The sequence below is a fragment of the Myodes glareolus genome, chromosome 15, assembly GCF_982192425.1.
Source record: "Myodes glareolus chromosome 15, mMyoGla1.1, whole genome shotgun sequence".
Lineage (NCBI taxonomy): Eukaryota > Metazoa > Chordata > Mammalia > Rodentia > Cricetidae > Myodes > Myodes glareolus.
In genome coordinates, this window is record NC_142040.1 from 37036471 (window position 1) to 37060992 (window position 24522).

Sequence of the window (24522 nt, forward strand, 5' to 3'; positions counted from 1 at the left end):
TTTCAGACTGAAGTTGAGGTAAAAGCCAATAGCTGGCTGTTTTGCTTTTCGCAGAACCCCAATTCCTGACCCTAAGTTTTTATTAATCGTGCTTCATTTGGCGCCCAACTTTTTGTGGCATGAACTTATGAAAATGCCATCTGCTTGAAGTTTCCTAGCCGCCAGCCAAGGCCAGAGTCTGGATTGGAATTCCAGCTCTAGGAATTGGAACCCAAACCTAGCCACCTGGGTTAGAGAGAAAAACTAATGCTACCCACTCCCATCTGCCCCGGCTCAGCCTTATAGACCAGGTAATGGTAACACACATCTTTAATCCTAGTAGCCACAATGACTCACACCTTGAACCCCAGTGGCTGCACTAGTTGCCACAAAAATCGGGTGGTACGTGCCTTTGATCCCAGCCCTAGAGAGGAATCTAAGACTGCGGGCGGGGGCGGGGGAGCACAGCTTTCAAATACAGTTTCATTCTGAGGTTACTGGAGGTAGGATTGCCATTTCAAAAGAGCCACGGGCTGGCTGTTTTGCTTTTCATATCTTCAGGTTGAGCCCCAGCTTCTCTCTCTGAGTTTTTATTAATTGTGTTTCACTCCCTGTAAAACAAAACAAACAAACCAACCAATGCACTCTTCAGTTTTCCATCACCATGACAGACTGCTGGTTGGGATGAACTGAAAACAAGGCAAGGTTTGTTCTGAAGTCCAGTTTCTGCACCGCTGGTCCACAGTTGCTCAGCCCAGTAGCTTCGGGTCTGAAATAATAGCGCCTGTGGCAAAGGAAAGCAGCTCACCTACCTCTCAACAGAGGGAAGCAGGAAGCAAGGAGGGGCTGGGATCCCAAATTCCCCTCAAGGCTAACCCCAATTATGTGACTCTTCTCTACTGCCTCTTAAGAGACTGATCAGCTTGGACCAGGCATTCCCCATGCCGATTTTTTGGAGATATTTCACTTCCGTAACACGTAATACTTTGTCTCTACTAGTTCCGCCTACTTTCTCACCTAATACAGCATGTCTTACCCTGTTTACCTTACCATAAAGCTGCTCTTGTCTTGTTCTTGTTGTTTGGCTTTACTTTTAAGACAGGATTTTAGTATCTTTCACTGGATAGTCTTTGACTTGCTATGTGGACCAGTCTGGCCTTGAACTCAGAGATCTACATGACTCTGCCTCCAGAGTGCTGGGCTATAGATAAACTGGTGCCAGCGGTTGTATCGTACCCTGAGGCTCACTGTTACAGAGAGTCTGAAAAGCATTCGGGATGTCTCTACCATCAAACTTAAGAGGATCGCATGATGTTCACTATACTCATGCATCCTGTCCTGCCTAGTTTTAGCTGGTTCACTTGTCACACATTACAGGATTTGGGAAGAGGAGCTTCAGTTGAGAAATGACCCCATCAGAATGCATGAAGGTAAGTTTACAGTGCATTTTCTTGATTAATGATTGCCATGTGAACCTCACTGAGGCTGCTGCCACATCTGGGCAGATGATTCTATAAGAAGGCAGGCCGAGCAAGCCATGCAGAGCAAACTAGTTAAGCATTGTCCCTTCATGGCTTTGGATTCAGTTCATGCCGTGAATGTTTGCCCTGGTTTCCTTTGCGATGGACTCTAAGTTGCAAGCTGAAATGAATCTTTCCTTCTTAGGCTGCTTTTGGTCATGGGGCTTAACACAGCAGTAGAAGCCAACTAGAACACATCCCATCCATATACCAACCTTGAGGACTGTAGCAACAGTTGTTAAAAATGATCCTGAGGTCTCTAGGCTTCTGATAGAGGAACCCGTGGTCTTTGGGTAGCAAAGGTGAGGTTTTCCCTTGGCAGGTTTTTATCCTATAGTCAAGGCCTTTGCAACTCAAGAACAGTTAAGTTGAATAAAATGCTATCCACCTTAAGAGATTGTAGTCATTGGAAATCACTCCTGTACTTAGGTACAAATTCATACATTGGCCACGAATAGCCCTAGATAAATACATATTTACTGTCTGTCCTCTGTTCAGATTCTCAGTGTTATGTGTAGGATTATTAATGAGAAACATTAATGGTTACGAGAAGTAAAGATAAGACACCCCTAAACCAAACACAATACACTGTACAGATAAAGTTTTTAAAAGATTCATTACACTAAGACTTGGAATTTCAGGAATATAGTCTCTTAGATATTTATTGTAATCTTCAAAAAATAAAACAAGATCAACTCAGAGAACAAAACCACTTTCCATACAGAATTCACACATAAACTAGATACCTAACAGAGCACGTACCATTTTTACACAATTAATTTCAGTAATGATAATAATAATAATTTCACAATGTGAATACGCTTTATAGCTTTAAACTCAGACGAGAGCTTCTGTGGACACGGGAGGATTCACGATACTTGCTATGCAGCAATTAGTTTTCGACTAAACACCACAACCACTGTAGGAAAGCATTAAATACTGTCTCGAGAAGAGTTCCACAGTGTCATCGCCAAGAAGGAAACCAGAGTACCCGGTCACAAAGGAGAGTCTTTCCTTGTGCATTGTCTAATGCCCTTAAACAAAACCAGAGCTACAGAAAAACCTGAATATATATCTGCCTGGGGGACGTTGGGTTAGGCAGTGCCTTGTGGTCTGGTTCATTGGCAAATGTCTAAATTAACTGTCTAAAGTGGCTTGAAAGGAATTCGTGTCTTGTGGCTGAGCTGAGGCTGCTCAGTGCAGGGGAATACAACGATGTAGCCGCTTGCCTTCTCCACGGAGATCAGAATGCAGCGCGCTAAGTTGGGCAGTTTGTCAGTATCAGTCTCCGGGGCTGTGAACTCTGTCATCTTTCTACTCCCAGGGAACACTCTTGTGCATTGGCATGCATGGCACGGTCTCCTCACCACCTAATTCCTGGGTCATGACCCTTCAGAGGAGTCACTCTTGACTTTTCTAGTTATTATAAGTCTCCCTTTTTTTGCTCCTATATGTTACCATAATCTACCATTTATATTACACCGTTTACTTTTGTCACACTTCTTCCACGTTGGATTCTCCCAGTGCTGACCATGTGACAACAAATGAAACACGTAGCCACACTCATAAAGTACCATTCTGTGGTCAGCTACCCGCTTCCTCTTTTATTTTCTTTTTAATTTGGCACCAAGTCTTTGTTAGCGTCATCTCCAACCCACTGCTGTTATGTCAATTCTGCAGTGAGTTCTGAGAGATGAGCACAGCTTCCTACCTGGTACAGTGACATCTGGGCCACATATTGCCCACACAACTCAACATCGCTTAATACGATTGACACTCCTCACAAGTCAGCCTCTGGTCAGATGTCATCGAGAGAACGGAATGCTTACTGTGTGCATATAGCAATGGCCTCTAGAACCAACTGCACTCCGTTGATTTCAGTGACTCAATCATAAGGTAGACGACTTGCTACATACATGAAAGAAAAGGAAGACTGATAAAATTGGGCTTTACCTTAATAATTGATACAACAAATAGGAATTTAAAGTGGTGATCTAGCTTAACTCTGGGCACACCCCTAGGAAATTCCAAGACAGTAAGTATGGTTCTGAGCATAGAGCTTTAATTGTGTGTGTAAAAACATCCAAAGGGTTAAGGATTTTGATTAATTTTTCTTTTTTTAAAATCTATCAGCATTGTGGACAATTGAGAGTTGAAAGTGGCTATAACATTATCTACAAACTAAAAAGACACTCAAAGATAAGGCTAAGAGATCCCAAGGCTGACATTGCTGAGCTTGCAAACGAAGAACAAGATTAAGTAACAATAAGATATTTATATACAATACAAGAGTGGAGCATCTCCCTAGACAGAGCGCGCGATCAACTTTTCAGAGGAGAAAAGGTGGCTTCTGGATCTGCATATTCCTCTTAGGTATCTAAATTAGCTGCTTGAGACACTCTTGTACGAAGATCAGGGGCAATTCTGAGCTATAGAGGTGAATACTTTATAAAACAAACTCTCAGTCATTCTTTCTTGGAAACAAAACCCACAATTCTAAAAGGCAAAACTGACATACGTTTTCAGGTACTAAATGTTTTGTTTATAAATGGGAAAAATGTACTTCTAAGTAGGCACAGAGGAGATTCCCATGGCGTCAGACAAATGCTTACTGTATAAATTGCACCACTAGACAGACACTACTACAAGAAATCATTTAAATAAGCACACGGCTATCAGAGCAGCTCACACACGCATTGTAATTCACTTGCACGCTAGTTTATATACACTGAGTAAGTCTTAAATATTGCACTTATTGGCCCATGAACCCTCAATTTCTGAGGTGTTGAAAAATAGAAAACAAATCTATTTTTAGAACATACGTCATGCAACATTTACGACATTTCAGTTCTACAGACACCAGTAGGTAGTTGTACATCTGGACAGTCCAATGGCACCACGTCACATCTGACATTCACAATATATTAACAGGAATTACAGGACAGTTCCCATTCATCATGCTTTCTAGGGATGACAGAACAATGCATGGAAGATTAATCCTATGGATACATCAGACAATCCTCAAGCTTCACTGGTAAGATACAGGTCATGCTTACATCCCTGACACCCAAGTAGACACACGGCTCATGTACCACCCATGTCTATGAGAACAGCACTCATGAGCCTCAGCCATCCTTAGCCACATGTGACAGGAATGTGGTGATATTTCCATACATAAAAACGCTACAGCAACTCTCAGTTGTCCACAATGAAAGAGAAATGAACACAAGCGAATGAAATCCACAGGTAGTCCACAGGTTTATTTCAGCAGCTGATTGCTGATGGAAAGTCCACCAATAATAATTGCTGAGGGGAAATTGGTGGTGAGACTTGATGCTATTCTGAAAGGAGAGTTCTTTTAAAATTGGCTACATTTTTTTTTATAAATCGGGAAGTATAAAAGGATCATGCAATGATGAAGTCTAATATGTCCTTAGCTACATGATCTAGTCTTAATATTCTAATCCAGGTGCAGTCTTGAAACAATTTATTTCTGTTACCTCCAATGTTTTGCAAAAATACCCTTTCTTCCTACCCTCTCTGCTTTAGAAGACCTGGCCGCAGACTAAGAAAATCCACACGAAGAATCTATTTCATTGAACTTTGAAGTACAATATGAGTGGCAGACGGTGCGTAGCAAAATGCTCCCTTTTCTCAGAACAGAGAAAGTGCCATCGATGGAGAGTCTTCTCTTCACCAGAAAAAGCGTCAGTGTTTGCAAGTGTGTCATGAGAGGGGCAGTGGCTGAGTGTGTCCCAACTGTAAATATGTCAATAAACTCTAGGAAGATTTTTTTTATGGGAGTGCCAAGCATTTCTAGAATGGTTTAAAAATATATTTATGAAATACCACTAACAATATGTAGGCAAATTTTATATAAATCATCGCAATTTATTCCCCCCCCCCGCCTTAGGGGGTACTATACGTCTTGAATCAAGAGCCCTTTAGGTGCTGTATAGAGGTGAAGTTTTTTCCCCCATCTGTTCATACACTTTATCCAAATTTATCTTTTACCTAATTTGTCATAATTAAACTCAAGGGTGTAAAACAGGTTTATGTCTTAACTGGTTTCTAGAAAAAATTGTCACCTAAAATATAAATAACTCCGAAAAGCTGGTTTGAGTATTTAAAGGATTGGCATACCTAGAAGACTTCTCCATTCCACCGGCACACAACTAAGGGGCAGGTAACATCCACTAACAAGCAGAGCTGTGGACCATGGACCATTCAGAGGGAGCAGAAAGGCCTGCAGGGTCTAGTGCTCACCTAGCATCCCAACATACCACACTGAAATGTACCCACAAAGGAAGTCCCCAGGGTCTGTCATGAAGACCAAAATTTAGACAAAGACAGTTCTCCAGACAGATGGGCCAGCTTGCAAGGACACCAAAGATACCTGATTGATTGGTCTAACATTACGATGAAGATTAGTAACAAACATAAACTTTTTGGTCTAGGATCGTCTTGATAGTGTTTGTAAGCTCCTTCTTGTAACCATTACCACATGCACCTTCTATCTTGGCTTGGTGAAGCTTGATAGAATTTAGATATGTTTTTAATACAGCCTTTCAAATGCCACAGAAGTAACTAAAAACAGACCAAAGGACAAACTTAACTACCCGCTCTGACAGATAAAGCATGTAACACATCACTCCAAAGTTAATGTTGTTTAGTGGGAGTTCAGTTAATAGTGGAATGCCATATACTTTAAAATTACTGCTGTCACAGACACAATTAAAATTAGAAGCTCAAGTTGGCTCCTGGAAAAAAATGATAAATGTGTTGAATAAATAAATCTGGATAAAAGTGAAATAAATGAGATAAAGACATTTCTAATTGAGCACACTGACGACTTGCGTAACTTCAGCTGCGGTTTTGGAGAATTTATATTTCCCGTTTATCAGTACAACTGAAGCATAATAGGTCCTTTTCTAATACAAACTTCAGCACTAACGTACCTGTCGGTGAGCAGTGTTAAACCTGAAGTGGCCCTAAGGAGGACCTTCACAAACCTCTTGCTCCTTGTAGGCATTAGAAGCTCATGATGGCAGTAGGTGCTGTTTGAACAGGGAAACAACCGGGAACCCTGCCATTGTTCTAAGTCAGTTCTTCCCCGGAGCCCATGGAAGTGATGCTTATGGTTAACTTGCCTTTCTGGGGCTGAGGACAGCTCATGAACCTCCCACATCTATTCTTACTTTAAGGTGGCTGCTCAGGCAAAACTACTAAGTTGTATTAAGACAGGAAAGAGATGAATCAACACCAGTGTCCTGGGAAGGGGTATTTTCCTCAAATAGTTGGGGTTCAGTCCAAAAAGTAGTTGAATGGGCAAGAGTGCCCAGGTGACAATCGGGGACGGGGAGGACACACTTAATCCTAGCTTAACTGAATCAGAGAGAAGAAATGATGTCCAAGACCTACAAACAAGAGCAACTATATGGTTTTTAAACATCTTTTTAGGTACAAATTTAGCCAGGTCATTAGTCAGAAGGACCTATTCATATTTACATTGCTGGGAAGAGATGTAGTGTATATTTGTACAAATGTAGATAGTGGCCAAAGATGGAAAAACCTCAGGATTAAAGTATTAGAATTTATAAGAGATATAGCTCAAGGCTTATAGATGATCAGCTATCTGGTTTCCATTTGCCAAATTTGATTTTACAACAAAGATATCTTGATGACATTAGGAACAGAGACTCTTCTCTCTTCCTGTGTCGTGGGAAGAACGGGGCAGCCTTTTCTTCTATCTTAGTGACAAGTCTCTCTGGAAAGCTTTACTGAATTGTTTGGAATGAAACACACAGCAGGAGGAGAATTTCATAACTTATACTCAGTGGGGAAGACTGTGTTTCCATGGGAATTTGGGAAGTAAGAATCATGAACTGTTTTGGGGGCAATGATGCTAGCGTTGCCCCTCCGTCTACTGACATAGTGGTCTAACTTTGGGGTTCCTGACAGAGTGTGTGAGTGGGCACTTGGCTTAGATCAGTCAATCTTCAGCTCTTCAGGGAAGTTTTAGATAAGCAAATGTGATTGCTTCCCTTTCCCTCTTTCCGCTCTCAGTTTATAACGCACATAATGTCCTTCTGAAGAAGCCATTTAAAGCACCCAAAAAGTGGGATCTTTTACCTCTTTGTATGCATGCAAGGAAGGAGGCTCAGGTTTCCTGGCTTCATTGTTTTGCATTAGATTAAAAGATGAGTTTGATAGCTATAGTATTCAACATGATCACATTCTGACCCAGGGCATAGAAATAGACCAATGGCATATGAATACGTAACTACTGCAAAGAAATCCTACTTCATGCCCTCTGCTTCTCTCTTTCCCTTCACGTTAATTTCTATGATCCTTAAATCTAGGTGTCAATAAAAGTTAATAAGACATTAGTGTTTTCTGATCTTTGGTGAGCCAAGGCTTGCCCCTCTGGGTGTCAAAGTGGAAACTTACCACTGATGTGTGAGTTTGAAACCAAGCAGACAAAAAGAAACCATGCACAGACTGTCCTGTCAACAGCCTTGCCCGGCAAGCTTGAGTTAAACACTTTCATAAGCTATCTTTCTGTTTTTAAAGGGGTGTGTGTGTGTGTATGGATCTTTTACACAACCACCCAAAAGGAAAAAGTCCACCTAATGAAACTGTCCTGTCCTTCTATCTGGGCCGCCTGGTGTCTTCAGAAGATCCTAGCCACAAATACTTCTGGAAGGTGGAGACTTCCTACAGTCGACACAGAGGGTGAGAGAGTAACAAATTGATGAGTGTATTATTTCCATATGGTCTTCAGAAAACCTGCAGAAAAGACTAGATGTTCAAGTGGCCTTTCCCTCTCTCCAACTGCCATGGTGCTTCAGTTTTCTGTCTCACTCCGCCCTGGAATGTTCTGTGTAACCTGAGCATGGTTAGAGGCGTATGTGATGAGAACATGCTTAAATCCTCTGAAAAACACAGCAATAAAAGGGATCTTTTCCTCTATGTGGGACTCCCGGGAAGGTTACCCGATTGCCATCTAGATAGGTGGAAAAGCTTGGCTGAAGTTAGAGCAGAGGACAGTGGTTGGGAAGTCGGCCTGCCTTGTCTGAGAAGAGGAGCCCTGACAGAACATCAAGCCAATCTTCCTTTTAGAACTGGTGCTGACTCCAGAGAGCCATGGTGGGATGGGGCAGGCTATTAAGGGGTGGAGGCGGCCACTCAGCCCATGGATATCTATGGCTGCTCATGGCACTGGCCTTCCTGGTCACTACGCTTGTTACTTAACTGGCATTAAGTAGAAGTCTCCTCATGGTCATGGCTCTCACACAGGCAGATGTGGGCAGAATTAGTGGGAAGCTAAGTCCTGGGGTAGGGACCTCGATTCCTCTTTGTCTGGATTCAGTCACATGGATACTACTGACTTAGAAAACTTACAAGGGCCGTGGAAACACTTCAATTTCATTTTCTTTTCTCCTTTTTTTTCCCCCATAATAAGAATTTTATGGTTTGTAGCTCAGGCCTACATTAACTCATCCTTCTGCCTCAGCCTCCCAAGCACCATTGGACTCACTCCCTTCATTTTTTTTTTTAAAGAGGCAATACATCCTTCAATTATTATTAATGAAAGTGCAATCCTAATAGTAAATGCTCAGACCTCTGTTAGGGTCTCCAATCAAGAGCAAAAGTCCCACTTCCTTTTTAGCCAGACTAAGTTTCCTGATGTCTCCCCCTGCTCACAGTGGATGCACACAAGGGGTCCCTAGGTCATCATCCACACAGATGAAAAGCATGATTTGAATCTAGGGCGCAAAAGTTGTTTGCCGTGAAATTATAGTCTGAGGTTTCAGCAATAGCTTAACCGAGAAAAAAAATTGCAAAAGAAATCCTAGAAGTCAAATAAATAACGAGTTACATGCAAGTACCAGGTGTTTATAGATGAACGACCCTTACAAACGCAAGGTCGAGTTTGCCACGTACTAACACGGGAAAACTGCTCAAGGTTTGAATGCATATATGGGCCACTGACATCAAAGACTTCCTTCAAATAATTGTTAGGCAGTATAAGTGGAGGCTACTAGACCATTTATAAATGCTATTTCCTGGCCGCCCTGGAGCCCCTCGGAGCTCCTGTGTAGGGGACATTAGCAGCCACAGTTGGGCTGTGGTGGGGGAGGCGTTTCCTTGAGTCTCGTGGTGCTCTGCTTCGCGGCGGTGATGGCTGGGTCGGTCTCCAGGCTCTCAGACATTTTGTCACAGATGATGTCCACAAGGCGCTCGAAGGTTTGCTTCACGTTCACGTTATCCTTGGCGCTGGTTTCAAAAAACTCAAACCCTGGAGGAAACACAGAAACAGCTCCATCATTTCTGGAGTTCAGCGGACTCAGTTACAGTTTTTTAATGCGGAGGCGGTGATGAGGGGAGATGTGGTCTAGGCTGAGATGGGAGCTCTCAACACGCAGTGCGCCCCACTGGCCATGAATATAGGGTCGTAAAGCGGGAATGACGAGGCCCGTCCTATTTGTCATTACTGTTTTATTGATGCTGCCAGCATGGGCGAGGAGATTTTATGAAAGGAACTCAAGAGTTAATGACAGTATCATTAAAGAACTCAAGAGTATCATTAAGAACATAATCATTGCCCAGCATTGCCCACCTTTAATCCCACCACTTGGAAGGCAGAGGCAGACGGATCTCTGTGAGTTCGAGGCCAGCCTGGACTGCAGAGCAAGTTCCAGGATAGGTTCCAAAGCTACAGAGAGAAATCCCATCTCCAAAACAAAACAAAACAATTTTTTTAAAAAAAAATTAATTAAGAAATAAAAGTATCCTTAAGAACCCTCCCCGGCCAGGCCAGTCCACTGACACTAAGTCCTTGCTGTTGCCCCTGGTATTATTCTAACTCTTGGTTGTCGGCTTGACTGGATTAGGAGCAAAACACTGGGTGTGTCTGATGAGATGGCGAGAACTCTGACTTAGTCGATTATCAATCCCTTGATGTCGTGATTGTGAGGTGGTGAAGAGTACGGTGGGGTTGAGTTGGTGTGACTCTGGTACTGATGGTGAGTCCTTGGACAGTGTATTTTCCCCAGTTACTCCGTGCTGGTTCATGACCACCAAAGTGTGAATTGTTCTGCTCAGCCACAAGACTGACTCTTCTGGAAAAACAGAGTTATACAGCTCCCTCCTCCCTTAGCTTGTCTGGTGACTTAGACTTTCATTCTTTTCTCATTTCTGCATTCTCTCAAAGTTATTAGCTCTCTCTCTCTCTCTCTCTCTCTCTCTCTCTCTGTGTGTGTGTGTGTGTGTGTGTGTGTGTCTGTCTGTGTGTGTGTGTGTGTGTGTATGTGTGAAAGGTTTAGAAAAGACACTTTGTATTCTCCTGAGAGAGGGACTATGAGGTTCCCACATATTCACGTTCTAACTTTTACTGTCTGTCCAGTGGCTGCTGGTCATGGGTCTAAGGAAAGACTTCATGTACTGCATCTAACCGACCACGAGGTGGCGCAAAAGAGTCACCGGAATTCCCTTTGCCTGTTTGAACCTCAGGAGTTTTGAGCTGGGTTTTCATCCACCAGCCAGGCAGGTCTTCCTAACGCTGCTCTGACTATCTGGTGGGGCTGACTTCTCCCTCACCTGTCTGTCTATGGCAGTAAAGTTTTTGAATCAATGGGAAAGGAAACAATAAATTTCAAATGAGCAACAAATCTACAGGAGGACGGGAACCACGGGTGGGCCAGTTCCCACTTCCGGGATGTGCCTGGCTGGAAGCAGCCTCGGTGTGCAACTCTGCACACAATGTTATCATTCCATTGTTTGCATTCACATTCCTCTGGCTGGCTCGCCAGTCAGTTGCCATGGCAACTTCCCCACTTGGCCAGCCAGAGATCGGTCTGGACCGCTGGGGAGAATGTTGATTTAGGATGTGTTGGGCAGAACACCGAAAGCCTTTCCTAATCCATTCTCAATTTTACACCCTATAAATCCTTCTGGTTACATCTGGTCCTATCTCAGAGGAGACACAAAGATTCAAAATTATTAAATCCAGTGATTTTTTTTTTAAATGCCTGGTTTCTGGTACCAAAATAAAAAACACAGCCTAATACTTTGCATCTATGTTCAAATACCCCCCATAACTAAAAAACAAAACAAACAAAAATACTTATTTCTCTGAAAGAGAATTGAAAGAGAAAATAAATGATTTTCATGGGTTACAATTTCTAATTTTTAGACAGTGCTATTTGATCAGATGATTAAACCCAGGTTGCATTTCAGCTGCTGCCCTGACAAGATCCGAGCGAGTTACTGCAGGGCTGGGAGGTTAATCATCAGTAGAGTGAGGTTCTAGAAAACGGCGCGAGGTGTTTCAGTCCACCTTTGGCTTCCGTTTCTCTTTTATTGCCGGCACAACGATCCTGTTATTCTCTTGCAGTGGACATTTCTTTACCTTCAGACAAGGCCAGCTGGTAGGGGCAGTGCTGAATTTCCTAACGTCAGCACCGTCCCTAGGGTTGGATCATTCACATTCCCACTGGATCCAGACCAAAGCAAGGCAAGCACCCTCTGAGCAATGTCACTGCTTAATTATCGGAGCTCCGTTGCCTGGTATTTTCTGGGGGCTGGAGCTTTTGTCTTAGCATCAATGGAAACGGACATCGTTTCGGAAGATTCCAATGATACAGTGAAGATGTAAGCTCTTTGGGTGAAACTTTGGAGGAAAAATAATTGTGAATTTGGGACAAAGCCGGGACGCGGCTACAGTGTCAGCTCTGCCGTCATTTCAGCCAGCACTTCTGCTACACGTTAGTGTGATTGGGAGAGGGCCAAACTTGAAGCACTGAGCCACTGCTGAAGGATGTGGATACACCCCCTCCCTTACCCCCTCCCCCTTTGACAAAGGAAACTCCTTTATCTTAAGCTACTTTATGCTGCTGCTGTGTAAGCTGGGGACAGTAACACGATGTCTGACCACAAAATCAAAAAGGTCCTGACCACCTCCACGTCATGGTGGGATCCTAGGTGCATGCGGTTACTGGGAACAGAATATCTAGGAGACCCGTGTGCTAGGTCAGCACTCTTCTCTCCAGCATGGTGAGGAGGTCTGCGTACGATGAGAGTGTGGGAACCGCCAGTCCAAGTACCTTGGTGGCCACTGTCAACATGCCAGGTTTTTAATCTTCACTGTTTTTGTTTATTTATTGTACTTTATCATATGTGGTCATGTATATATGTGAGTGTGCATGTATGCAGTGTATGTGAAGAGGATAGAGTACAACAAGCAAGAATCTGTTCTCTCCTACCATGTGGGGACTGAACGCAGGGCATCAGGATTGACAGCAAGTTCCACCTTGCGGCTCTGACATACTAGATCTGATACTATGAACGAATTTTGATCTCAAAGCTTTCTTTTATGGTTTGTGATCTTTGCTTCACCCGTCTTACAGCATTATTATGACCCTCAAACAGGAAAGTGTGGGTGAAGGCGCCACACATGCTGGAAAGTGTGACGGCAGCAGAGTTAGGGACAACAAACGGGCATTTTTTCCAGCGGTCAGCACTGCGCAGAGACTATGGGAAGGAAGCACCTGGAATATTTCTAACTTATTTCATCCAAGAACTGGCACCGATTTTTCTAGTTTTCTGATTAAGGAAAACGAAAGCCCAAAATGGATGAGTGATTTGTTTGAACATTCCCTCAGTTGACTGGTAAGTGGTAGAGGGACAGCACCAATTAATCACCTGCGGGCTTCCCTGCCTTTCCGTGTGGCACGAAGACGGGAACTACTATTTTGTTGCAGTTAAATGATCAGTCCTAGGGCAATTAGTAATTCGCCAACACTTTCGTTAATTTAAATATTTTGAAGGTGATTAAACAGATTTGAGAGTGTCAGTGAACCAAACAATACATTCTTCTAACAATTTAAAATACCCGATGGGATTACGGAAGCCACGTCGTTTTATGGCCTAGAAACGAACAGCTACAGAAGGTTCTGAAAACTAAACTGCTTTTCAGTGACCCACAGCATAAGTCTATCATAAAGCATGATGCTTAAACAGCGGGGGCACAAGAACGCAATCACAGCTTTTAGTAGTCTGTCTGTTATTTAGTCGTTTAGATCCGGGGGAAATGGGAGTTTATCGTGCAACCCAGACTTCTGTGTCCATTTGAAGCACAGAGGCGAAACCTCTCTGGGAGAAGCCATTCACGTCCATGCATGTTTAAACTCACAACCACAAATGGAAACAATGGAGCCTTTACTCTTGTAGGAGCTCCGGGTACTCTCTGATCTTCCCTCCCAGTAGCTTGGTATTTTTTATCTCAGCTACCTCGATAAAACTTCTTGTCGTTGGAAGCCTTTACCCACCAAGATCAGCACCACACCAGTCAAAGAAGTTTTAACTAAGGGTCTCAGAAAACCTGAAATTTGTTTCCAGTTCACTGCCGAGGAAAGCGCAGCTCATCACCATCAAGTTGACCAAGGTGACACAGGAAGCCTGGCAGAACCCCTGACCACGTCACTGTTTTAGCTCCTTGCCCTGGACACCTGCCCCTTATGCCACATGCTCGACCATTAGTAATGACACCCTGTGTCTTCATCAGCTGAGTAGAGGACGCTCTCAGTGAATGCTTTCCCATTCTTCCTGTAGAAGAACATTTCCATATGCGCTCTGGCAGAGGCAGCATTGCTCCAAACACAGAAGAGCACATGTCCCAGCCAGCACATTCCTACCTGGGGGTTCTGGGCCTGGCCTAGAAAGAACAATTCTTGAGCTTTCTAAAACTCACGACAGGCGACAGGCATATCTGGACACTAATTAAGTCCAACCCATCTGCTATCACCTCTGTACAGCCGAAGGAACAGTCAGCTATCTGGAAGGATACTGCTGGTGAGCAGGGGCATCACAAACCCTGGGTTTTGTGGCTAGTGTCACAGGCCTGGCCTGCTACTGTGGCTCTCTACCCTGTTCCTTGAAGGTCCTTGCGGGAAAAGCTCAGAGAAACCTGGAGTTTTTTCAGATGGCTACATGCCAGGAAACAAGCCAGGGCCATGAGGCCAAAAGCACGCTGCTCACGGAGGGGGCAGACTCTAGGCTGTCACTTTGCCATGAAGAGGATTGAAATGTCACTGCACCCTACTGTTACTGTCCTGTGTTAGCCACTGTTCCAATATTAAGTGTTAAACCATTTCTCTCTCAGACCCTTTGTCCAGTGCGTTTATTCAATTTTGTAAATGATATTAAATTTCCTCCCAAATGTTAATGGTTTCATATAGTAAAACACTATTTTTCACTACAGCAGGTTTCTTTTTATTAAATCTTTTTTTATTCACCCCGGGAAAGGAGTGCTGACCACTATTTGGGCTCTCTGACCGCTCAGGTTTGAGAGAATATCATAATTACATCCCGTCCCCCTGTACCTTCTGAAACTGTACTGTAGCAACCATTTCATGTTTACCAGGCAACCGTTTACATTCTTGATGTTTTCCTATCTCATCTTCCATTTCTTCATTGAGTTGCAGCTACGGGCTCTCATCTTCACTTTCCCTGTGGAATCAGATGAACCGGAACTGCAGGGAAAGGTCACTGGGCTGCCAGCAGGTGACAGTTGGGCCAGAAATAAGGACTTCAAAGCAGCAGGACCAACTGTCATATTAGCTGGTCCCATGCTGGGGCCCAGCCAGAAGACAGACTTTAGGAGGGGGAAGGGATGAGGGTTTGACCCACTTCCCTGAAGAAAGGCCAAAGAAAGAAGTCGGAAGCTGGAACCGGAGCTTGGCCCAAGGCTAATGTTGATATAAATAGACAACAATAAAATGGACAGGTCTTTCATGCCCTGAGTTCCGGTTGCCAGCCAGGCTTAACCAGATGGTGGGATTCAGAACCTAGACAAGGGTCATCATACAGTGTTGAGGAATGCTGACCTACATAGAAAAGGTCTCCTTCCTGCCCTTAACCTTCCACATTCTAGTTTATCCTCATTCAGAGCCAGGAATGCTCAGATTCCATCACTGATAAGAAAGGGGTTGCCTAAGTTTTTTGGACTTGAGTCTGCACAGGCTACAGGAATTTCTCATTCTCCGTTGAGTGAAGTTCCATAGCTGGCATTCACTCCATACCTTCTGAGACATCCCCCAGTTCTCAGACCTGCACCTCCCCCATCCAAACCTCCACTTCTACCAAGCTTGTCCCTGCCACATCTGGTAAATGACTCAATGACCCACTGGATCTCTTCCCATATGAGTCTCCCTGGATCCTCCCTGAACCCAGCCATGCATCTTCTCTCCCCAGCCAAAACAGAGTTTGCCGAGTGCTGCATCTGGTGCCAAGACCTTTGCATTTTTAGTCAGGATGTTCCCTGTTTATCATCAAGGTTGGGGACTGTCATTACACCTTGGAGTCCTCAACCCAATGAGCCCGTGTCTGACGTACTTGACAGAGCTCCTCTCTGGCTGACCACTGCCCCTGCCCTTCCCGTTGTCCCTGACATGAAACCTGTGTTTTAATTGTCAATTGTCTTTGTATTCTTCTTTAGATTTCTTGGTATCAACATTTGTATCCTTGGTGGGGAAGTGGCAGCTGCACAGGGAAGGGCTTCTTTGTTCGAGAGAACGTCAAAAGCATCTCACCGCTTTTGCAAAAGCCTTCCTCTATGTACCCGATGTACAGCCAATCATGTTTAGATCTCACACCTGATTGCTTCACTTATTATTTATCCCACTTGCCCGTCCCCTGTAGCATTTCAGTCTCAAGTCTCCCAGAAAGAGCTGAATTCCATTGGATAGTAGCTCTAGGGTCTTGCCTGGCGAGCCAACTCACCCTGAACGGTTCCAGCTCCCTGGTCATTCTTTTCTAGTATAAATTTGGAATTCAATTACGGGTTTATACCAGCTACCAACGTTATATAAGTAAGATTCAGCATAGCCGTCATTTCGAAGGGTCTGATTCATAGCCTTTAGCATAAAATGCTGCCCTAACGCTAGAACCCAATTCTGGAACAGCTTCGTGACACCCAAGAGGAATTCTGCATCCAATGAGCAAGGCTCTGTCCATTCCCTGCCAGCACCCTCTACTAGGATCATTTTGCTCTCCAGTTAAATTGTTCATCCCATATGGAATCCCCGGAAGTATCTGACACAGCATCGAGTAGAAGCAGGTGTCCAGCAGATGTTAGCTAATTACAGGATTGATTGCTATTAATTGGCTGGGAGAAGCTGGTGGATTGGAAATGGCGGGGAAGAGAATCATATATTCCTTTGTTCTTCGTTATAAAGAGACTGAACTTGTAAATAATTTGTCAGCCCTATTATTCCTAGATGGAGTTTACCAAGCATGGAATTCCATATTATATCCTTTCAAGTTGGCTCCATGGGGAATTTGTTTTATCAAAAAAAAAAAATCAAAGCATTTCTATTTACCTATGAGGAGAGGTATTTCTGAAAAATGGGAAGAGTGTCGAATTGTTCCACTCCCACTAATAACTCTGGACTTTTTTCAAAATATAAAATCTCTAAAAGTGTAGGAAAGCTAAGTTTCTCTTGGGTTAGCTTTCAGAGAGATAAGGGCCATTTATGATGCAAGAGCTACTGCTTGTAGGCAATAAATGCCTTGCATTTCCAAGTAGAATTTGTTCCTTTAAGGCCGTCACACATTTTCTTTGCAGCTCCTTAACATTGCATTAGGCTTTCAATGATAAAGGAGATAATTTCCACCTCAGCCTATTAATGAACTGTCAGCATGGACATTAATAGCTGTCCTTTGTAAAAGATTTTCAGTTTGTAATAGCATCTATATGCATGATCAATTAGCAAGCTATACCTTTTTTGTAAGAGATGCCCATGAAACAGAGCAGTAAATCTACTCCATTTTCAAGTAACAGAGCCTGAACTAATGAGGTTTCACTGTGACATCCATAGATGGGAAATCTGTAGGAAGCACCGTACTGTGTACTTTACATAAATTTTCGTGCTTTGGATCCAGACTATGTGAAGTAGCACCTTTAAAATATTCATTTTACAGTTGAAAAATATAGATATGTCACACATATGGAATGAAGGGTCCAAGAATAAGAATGTAAAAATGTAGATTCCAGAAATAAGAATGTAGAAATGAAAAAAATATAAAGTTCTAAGCCTAGAAAAATGAGAGCAGACTGTCGGCAGCTTTCTCAGCAGCTTAAGGATTAACTGTTAACAGTGGGTTACTCCGCTTTACAACCCAGAGCTCTATTTACAAGACCAAAGCTTCTCTCTGCAAACTGAGAGCTAGCCTACGGATATGAGCTGAGTCAACTTTTAGGAGACAGATATATGACCTCTGGGTTATGCATTATCCCTGTTATGTGAACCTGGCAGCATCAAAGAGGGGCACACAGGGCTTCAGTAAACACTGCCTGGAAGGGCCAAGGAAGACAACAGATCAAGTACAAACACTGGTTTAACTGAAAGACTCTGTAAATGGAGATTGTAAAGAAAGGCAACCTGTATCTGCGTTTTACCTCAAGATAAAAATTCCTTTGTTCAGACCTAATGCTTGGTACACCTTACTATAAGAAGGTGGGTTCAGAAACCGGCCTTTGCCACAGCCTTACCAAATTCATTTCTGGCTGTGGTCTCAGCTAGCTGATCAGCTTTTTGTGCCCCATGGAGATTTTTTATTTTATTTTATTTTTTTTTTTATTTTTTCCTGGAATCTGGTTTCGGAAATAAAGTTTGCTTCTGGTTTATTAGACTTCGGTGGTCTGTCCCCATCTTTGCGCGACCCCCTGGACCCAACATGGAAAATTAAGGCCAGGATTAAAGTCTGGCTCCCCAGGTCATGCACTTTCCTCTAGGATGATCCTAATGTCTGGTTTTGTCTTCTGTCAGTGCTAGATCCAAACATTACAGAATAGCCTCCGTGGGCTTCATGAACACAGTTATGGTGACTCTACACTATGCTTTAATGCTCAGCAATTATTGCTGGTATATACTGAGTTACAGAGTGACGGCTTTCATAAAGATATTTTCATGCAACTATGTCTGGTACTTTTAGCCAAATTTACCCTGTTAGCAATTTCTAAAAGTCAGAAAATTCCTCCTAAAATTTCAGTCTACCTCCATTCACAGGTAGCTCGGGCTGTCCAGAGTAGACATGAAAAGTTATGCCAAGCTTTACCTGAATGAGTTTCCCTTTTATGGTGGTAAACTCTGAAAATTGCAATTAATTCCTCTCTTCTCTTGACAGTTTATATTTAGAAAAATATTCTCTGGAAGCGAATGATTTGCTCTTTGGACCCCGGCAGATGAGAAGGTAATGAAGATTCTCAGTTTTTAGAATTCTTCCTTTAAACAATCACTTCCTTGCCAAATAAAACCAATCTGGGCGATTGGAAACTAATTAAAGTTAAAGTTAAAGAGAAAGACAGGAAAGGGTGTGGTGTCTAGACAGAGTAGGAAAGTCTCCTTGAAAGCTTTTCACAGATGAAATACCATGTATGTGCGTGGGGAAGGAACATCCACCAACATCAAATAGAGTGTCCTGGGGCGGGGTTGGACCTGAGAGACCAGAGGAAGTCACCTGCTGGAGAATAAAGTTAGTAAGTGCCACAAAGTGCACACAGCAGACAATCTGCAGAAGCAACTCACCTACATAATCTTACCAATGACTTTTGGGGAGACTGGGATCCTAGTAAACACAGTTAGCAATCTACAAGAGCAACTCACCACACATAACCTTACTTTTGGGGAGACTGGGACCATTTCAAAAATCCATAATGGATCAAGGCTGCCTCTTAGATTTCTGGCATGGAGGGCATGATCTGTCGCTTACCAGTGATCTAATAAGCCACAAGGCAGACTATCAGGGAATAATGGAGGAGAGCTACAGAAGGGGAAGGGGATAAAGCCAGGGCAAGAGGGCAATCACTGTCCACTGCAATCTAGAAGACTGGAGACGGGTCTGTATGAACCGCGTGGGTGTAGCTTTGCCTGCACACCCCAAGAGGATGAGAGAGCCTGTCCTACTCAATGGCATTTCCCTTAATGTCATATGCCTGCCACTAGAAGCAATCGCTAGAATAAGATAACATCATTGGGATAGTTTGGCTGACAATTTGTTAAGTGTTGCTATTTTTAAATTTCAGAACAGTACTTAGTAAATTACATGAGATTGCCAACATTAATATAAATTAGGGTTTATGTTGGATGTAGGCTGATTTAACTGTACTGAGCATATAAAGGAAGACTCCACTAGTCTATGATGTTTGATAGGCTACGTATACTAAAATCATTTCTAGTCTCTAAAATGTTTTCAAATTACTGTGAAGTTTATTGGGACATACTACCATGGTTAAGTCAAACATATCTGTATTCATAAAAGTGCAGCATCTACATTTCTTGGGGGCAAATAATAATAATAAACATTTTTTAATTAGAAATCAGTCCCCCGTGAGTTAGGTTAGTGGGATTTATTCTCTACTGCTCTCAGTTATGATAATTTTACTCTGAGAGAAAAAAATCACACCCACTAGTGTGTAAAGCTAATAAGCAGATCTGGACCTCTGCCATCTGCATCAGAACATCTTGGATTTGAGCCTTTTCAAATTTCAACGCTGAACACATGGAACTCATATAGATGAGCTTTGTTTGTTTGCTTGTTTATTTATTTTTTTTACAGAGCTGGTAATTAAAATGGTAATTAAAATGCTATTTACATTTCTTATATCCAGCTTTAAAATACTAGTAACATTGTTCTTAGCACTTTGTGCTATTTAACAAAGAAACACAAGATCGGCAGTTTATACATCTATCTATCTATCTATCTATCTATCTATCTATCTATCTATCTATTTGTTTTGTTTGTTTGTTTTCAAGACAGGGTCTATCTTTGCAACTTTGATTGGCCTAGAACTCACTCTGTTGTCCTGGCTGGCCTCAAACTTACAGGAATCCACCAGTCTCTGCCACCTGAGAGCTGGGATCAAAGGCCTGTACCACCACCACCTGGCTTATACAAATCTTTATTACCTGGAACCAGATTAATTTTAAATATCATTTCAAATATTTAAACATTTTTAAATAAAAAAGATATGTGTGTAGGATTGAGAAGGGAAAATTAGTCAGATTATCCTGAGATCAAGAACCAACATGGATTCTGAGTCAGATTCAAGGAAGAAAACAAGAAGATGGACACATAGGATGAGAGACTGAAGATCTTCAACGAAGAAGAGCACACTGTGGTTCTTGGAAGAAATGGGTTTTCCTGAGGCCAAATATTGATTTGAAATAGTAAGAAAGAGCCTAGAAAAGGCTACATAGGTTGGTTTTGTTGACTATAGAAAGTGATGGTAAACACAGGGGGTTGCAGAGGTTTTGGGGAGTGTATGAGTTTGAGCCCTGACATCAAAGAGAAAATTTGGTATATTACTTAAAGGTGTTGCAGGGTGAGGTGCCCTGAGTCAGGCTAGGCTACTTGTTATTCAAAGTGAAAGGCTTTTGAACTTGGAGGGAGTGTTGTGTATGTTTATTGGGTTGTGAACATCAGCAGGAACCATCCTGAGCAATGTAGAATGCATAGGATGTATGGTCTCTCCAGTCACGAAGAATATTCTCTGAGGAATGAGTTTCAGTTGTCAGTAAGGAGGACAGGGATCCCTAGAATTATGAAACAGCAAACTCAAAGCACCAGGAAAAGGGAACAGAAGTTCCCTCCTTTTCTAACACGCGGATGTAACTATATCTAAGTATACCAAACACATTATAGAGTACCCTTGACCTGTTTTCTACCTCCTGGGAAAGCTTAGCCAGAAAGAATGTGAGCCAACAGAAACAATGGCGGGGTGTCTGCACATCTCCACAGACAACTGTGTGCAGGCAGGTACTTAGAACATTTAAATAGTGTTGCCGGGACTCCCTGCCAATTCCAGAAGTTGGCAATCCCTTTCTTTCATAAACACTACAATTAAGATTTCAATAAATCTTTAAAAACCGCTGAAGAGCAGTCAGTGCAAATGTGGAGCAGGTGGTTTGAGTTTTAAAAATAGATGTTGGCGCGGTGGTGTGCGCCATTAGAGTTGCTGACTCTTCAACCCGGTTTTATTGTGGAATTGTTCTGCAAGGGCAAAGAGAAAACAATTTTTTTTTTAAAGTGGAAGGGGGAAAATCATCCTTCATTAAACTGGAGTGCCTGAAGGCAATGTTATGTTCTCAGCTTAAAAAATGACCAGGATGGAAGTGTGCCTGTCACTGGCTGCTTATGCGTCTGCAGTTTTGGTGCTGTGGCTACTAAATGACCTTTGGCAAGTAGAACGCGCACTGTGATGAGAAACTGATGTCTATGAGATGAGATTAGGGGAGTGTGTGTGTGTGTGTGTGTGTGTGTGCGCGCGCATGCGCGCCCGCGTGCGCACGCCCACACACATAGCACCAAACCACTGAAACTGTAGTTGACAATGTGACCATAGAGAGTCTCGGAGGCTGGATCTTATGATTTGCCTTGCTTTCTCATGTAAAGTTATTATGTTATACAAGAATAGATAATGGAGGCAACTTTTAAAAAGTTTCCTTAATTACATAGAGAAGAACAGGATTGTCTACTTGCATTATGCAACACACAAAGTCCCCATGCTGCAAAAGGAACTTCAAGTTTCCATTGCCCTGCAACTGTCTGTGAGTCAAAGCTACGGAAGCCTTTAGACTGTCATCTTGAGGGGCGTCTGTCCTCAGGGCTGCATATATGTGTTTGTGTATCCACGCTGCCAAGGAATGGACTCTCACAGTTTTTGTCAGTTTGACATGTACATAGGTGCTCTAATCTCATTTGACCAATTTGTTGCATCTGATAGGCCTCTGGGCATGCTCTTGATTGCTAATTGACCTAGGAAAGCCCAGTTGACTGTGGCTAGTACTACCTTGGTTAGGCTGGCCTGGCTGATATGGAGAAGGTGTCTGAACTTCCCAGAGGAAGCAAGTCAAGAAGTAAGCCAACTTGGCTCTGCTTCTATTCCTGCCTGAGGTTCCTGCCTTCTCTTCCCTGGGTGACTGATTATAATCACTGAACCCAAGAAGCTCTTCCTCAAGTTGTCCTTGGTCATGGTGTTTATCACAGAAACAGAAAAACCAACTAGAACATGCCCCATTTTCAGAGATTCTGGTTTTTCTGGTTTATTTGTACATGTGTATGTTACGGTTCTGGCCTGATTTTTTAATGTTCCCCAAGTAATGCTGTTGTACATCCAGAACTGATGCCTGATTCACACCTTGGTCATGCCCCTGTGAGATGCTCCACTTCTGTTGGACTCCATGCTTCCTGTCCATCACCTCCAATTTACTCTTTAACCAGTGGCCTCAGGATATTTACTATTATATAATCCAGCTTTAAAAAGATTCAATGTTCTTCTAACACATGAGGATTAGCCTTATAAGATATATAACGTACTATTGGAACAGCATCTAACAATTGAAAAATTGATGTTGAGATATAGGTAAATATGTATAATACTTTCTTCCTATACTTCTCCTGACATTAAATAATCCAATTTTAGGAATAGTACCTTTGTTCTTAGTCTGAAATGAAATCCAGTCTTGCCAATCTATTCTTTAAATCTGGCACTGATTCTGAAGAATGTGTACAGCCAATCACAGTCTTTTCAGTCTGGGACAGGCTGCTTTTACATGGGTTTAGAACTCTCTAGCACATGGGCTCTTCTTCATACAGGTAATATCACCTCTTTGTCTACCCATGAAAATCCTGTTTTGTTTTGCTTTTCCTTCATATCAGCTGCAAACACTGTCAGTGTGGCCTTTCTCCGTGCCTCTGAATGGGGATGTTTTTAATCTCTTGACCTCCTTTAAAACTGGGTCTTCAATTCTATTGGAGACCAACAGGATGGTTTGTAAAAGCCACTGCGTTTGTGGCTCTCTGTAGACTGGAGTCTCCTAACCACCGTGTCTAACCAATGATGAGTGTGCAACAACATTGAATGGAAAAATGAAAGGTTGAAGGAATGAACAAATGAGAATCATTCTGTATCACATTCCCAAATTTCATTGTGAAGCGTCTGCCTCCCTTGTCTATCAATACAAATCTCATGGTGTGACTCCTTGGCAGTTCAGGAAGAATCCTTGGCTTGTTGGTTTTAGCTCAACAGATTTTAATGAATCCTTACTGGACTGATGAACAACAACTCAGTTCATAATCTCTTCTTTTTTTGGTTCTCCCTGGTCTCCTCGAAAATGTCTGTACTGATTTGATGGGTATATTTTGAAGGAGAAAATTTGAACATGAGTGAGACTGTATTTGGGAGAATTCGTTCTCAGTAAGAACTAAATCCTTCCTGACTTCTGTCATGGGATCATGGAATCATTGGATGATCACAGGACTCAGGAGAAGAGCTTAAATTGACTTATTAGTCACATACCCTGAATTTTGCCTGGGCTTTAAGATGAAACGAAATCTAGTGAAAATTTATTCCATAACTCAAAGTTATAATGTCTGGAGTAGGGCTTAGCCCTCAGGGACAGATGGCTGTGATCATTTTCCCTGGTGGGTGTTATTTAGGGTCAGCCCAAGGGTCTTAAAAGCTCAGAGCTCCCACAGGCGGACAAGCGCACACATGGTTCCTTCTGTTCTCTCTCCTACCTTGGCTAGCAATGAGAGCCGGGATTTTCAAGAACAAATTGAGAACGCCAAAGTAAAAATCAGTACCCTGGGGTCACCAGGCTCAGTTACAACTAGAATCGGGGTTATTGAGGTTCAGAGATAGTCTTTCCCAACTAGATGGTAATGATGCTTTATATCCTTCAGGTCTCTTTTCTTCAAGGACATGGGGGCCTAGGAGAAACAGCCCAAAGAAGCAAGTCCCATCTGCTAGTCCTGGGATTTGCCTCTGTTGATTTATCTTTATCTTTTGGAAAACAATGGCATATTCTGCCTGGTCCCCTTTGCACATCCAGGGGTGCTGCTGCTTGAAAGAATACCTCATTCCATAGCTGTCCCTTTTCCTATCTTAAAAGATGATTCCCTTAAAAGAATTGTTTACTTAAGCCAGGAATTATCAAATACCCGTGGCTTAGAATTC

At 42.7% G+C, this 24522-nt stretch overlaps 1 protein-coding gene across 3 annotated transcripts in view; it reads right to left on the reverse strand.

The window, feature by feature from the left end:
• Positions 1 to 2134: 2134 nt before the first annotated feature.
• The window catches only part of Rab3c (RAB3C, member RAS oncogene family), a 199098-nt gene continuing 176710 nt past the window's right edge, over positions 2135 to 24522 (reverse strand). For all 3 annotated transcript variants that reach the window (XM_085676724.2, XM_085676725.2, XM_048443002.3), the window contains exon 5: positions 2135 to 9801. In XM_085676724.2, the coding sequence (XP_085532850.1) occupies positions 9611 to 9801 (191 nt within the window). In that variant the 3' untranslated portion in view covers positions 2135 to 9610. The remainder of the gene's footprint in view (positions 9802 to 24522) is intronic.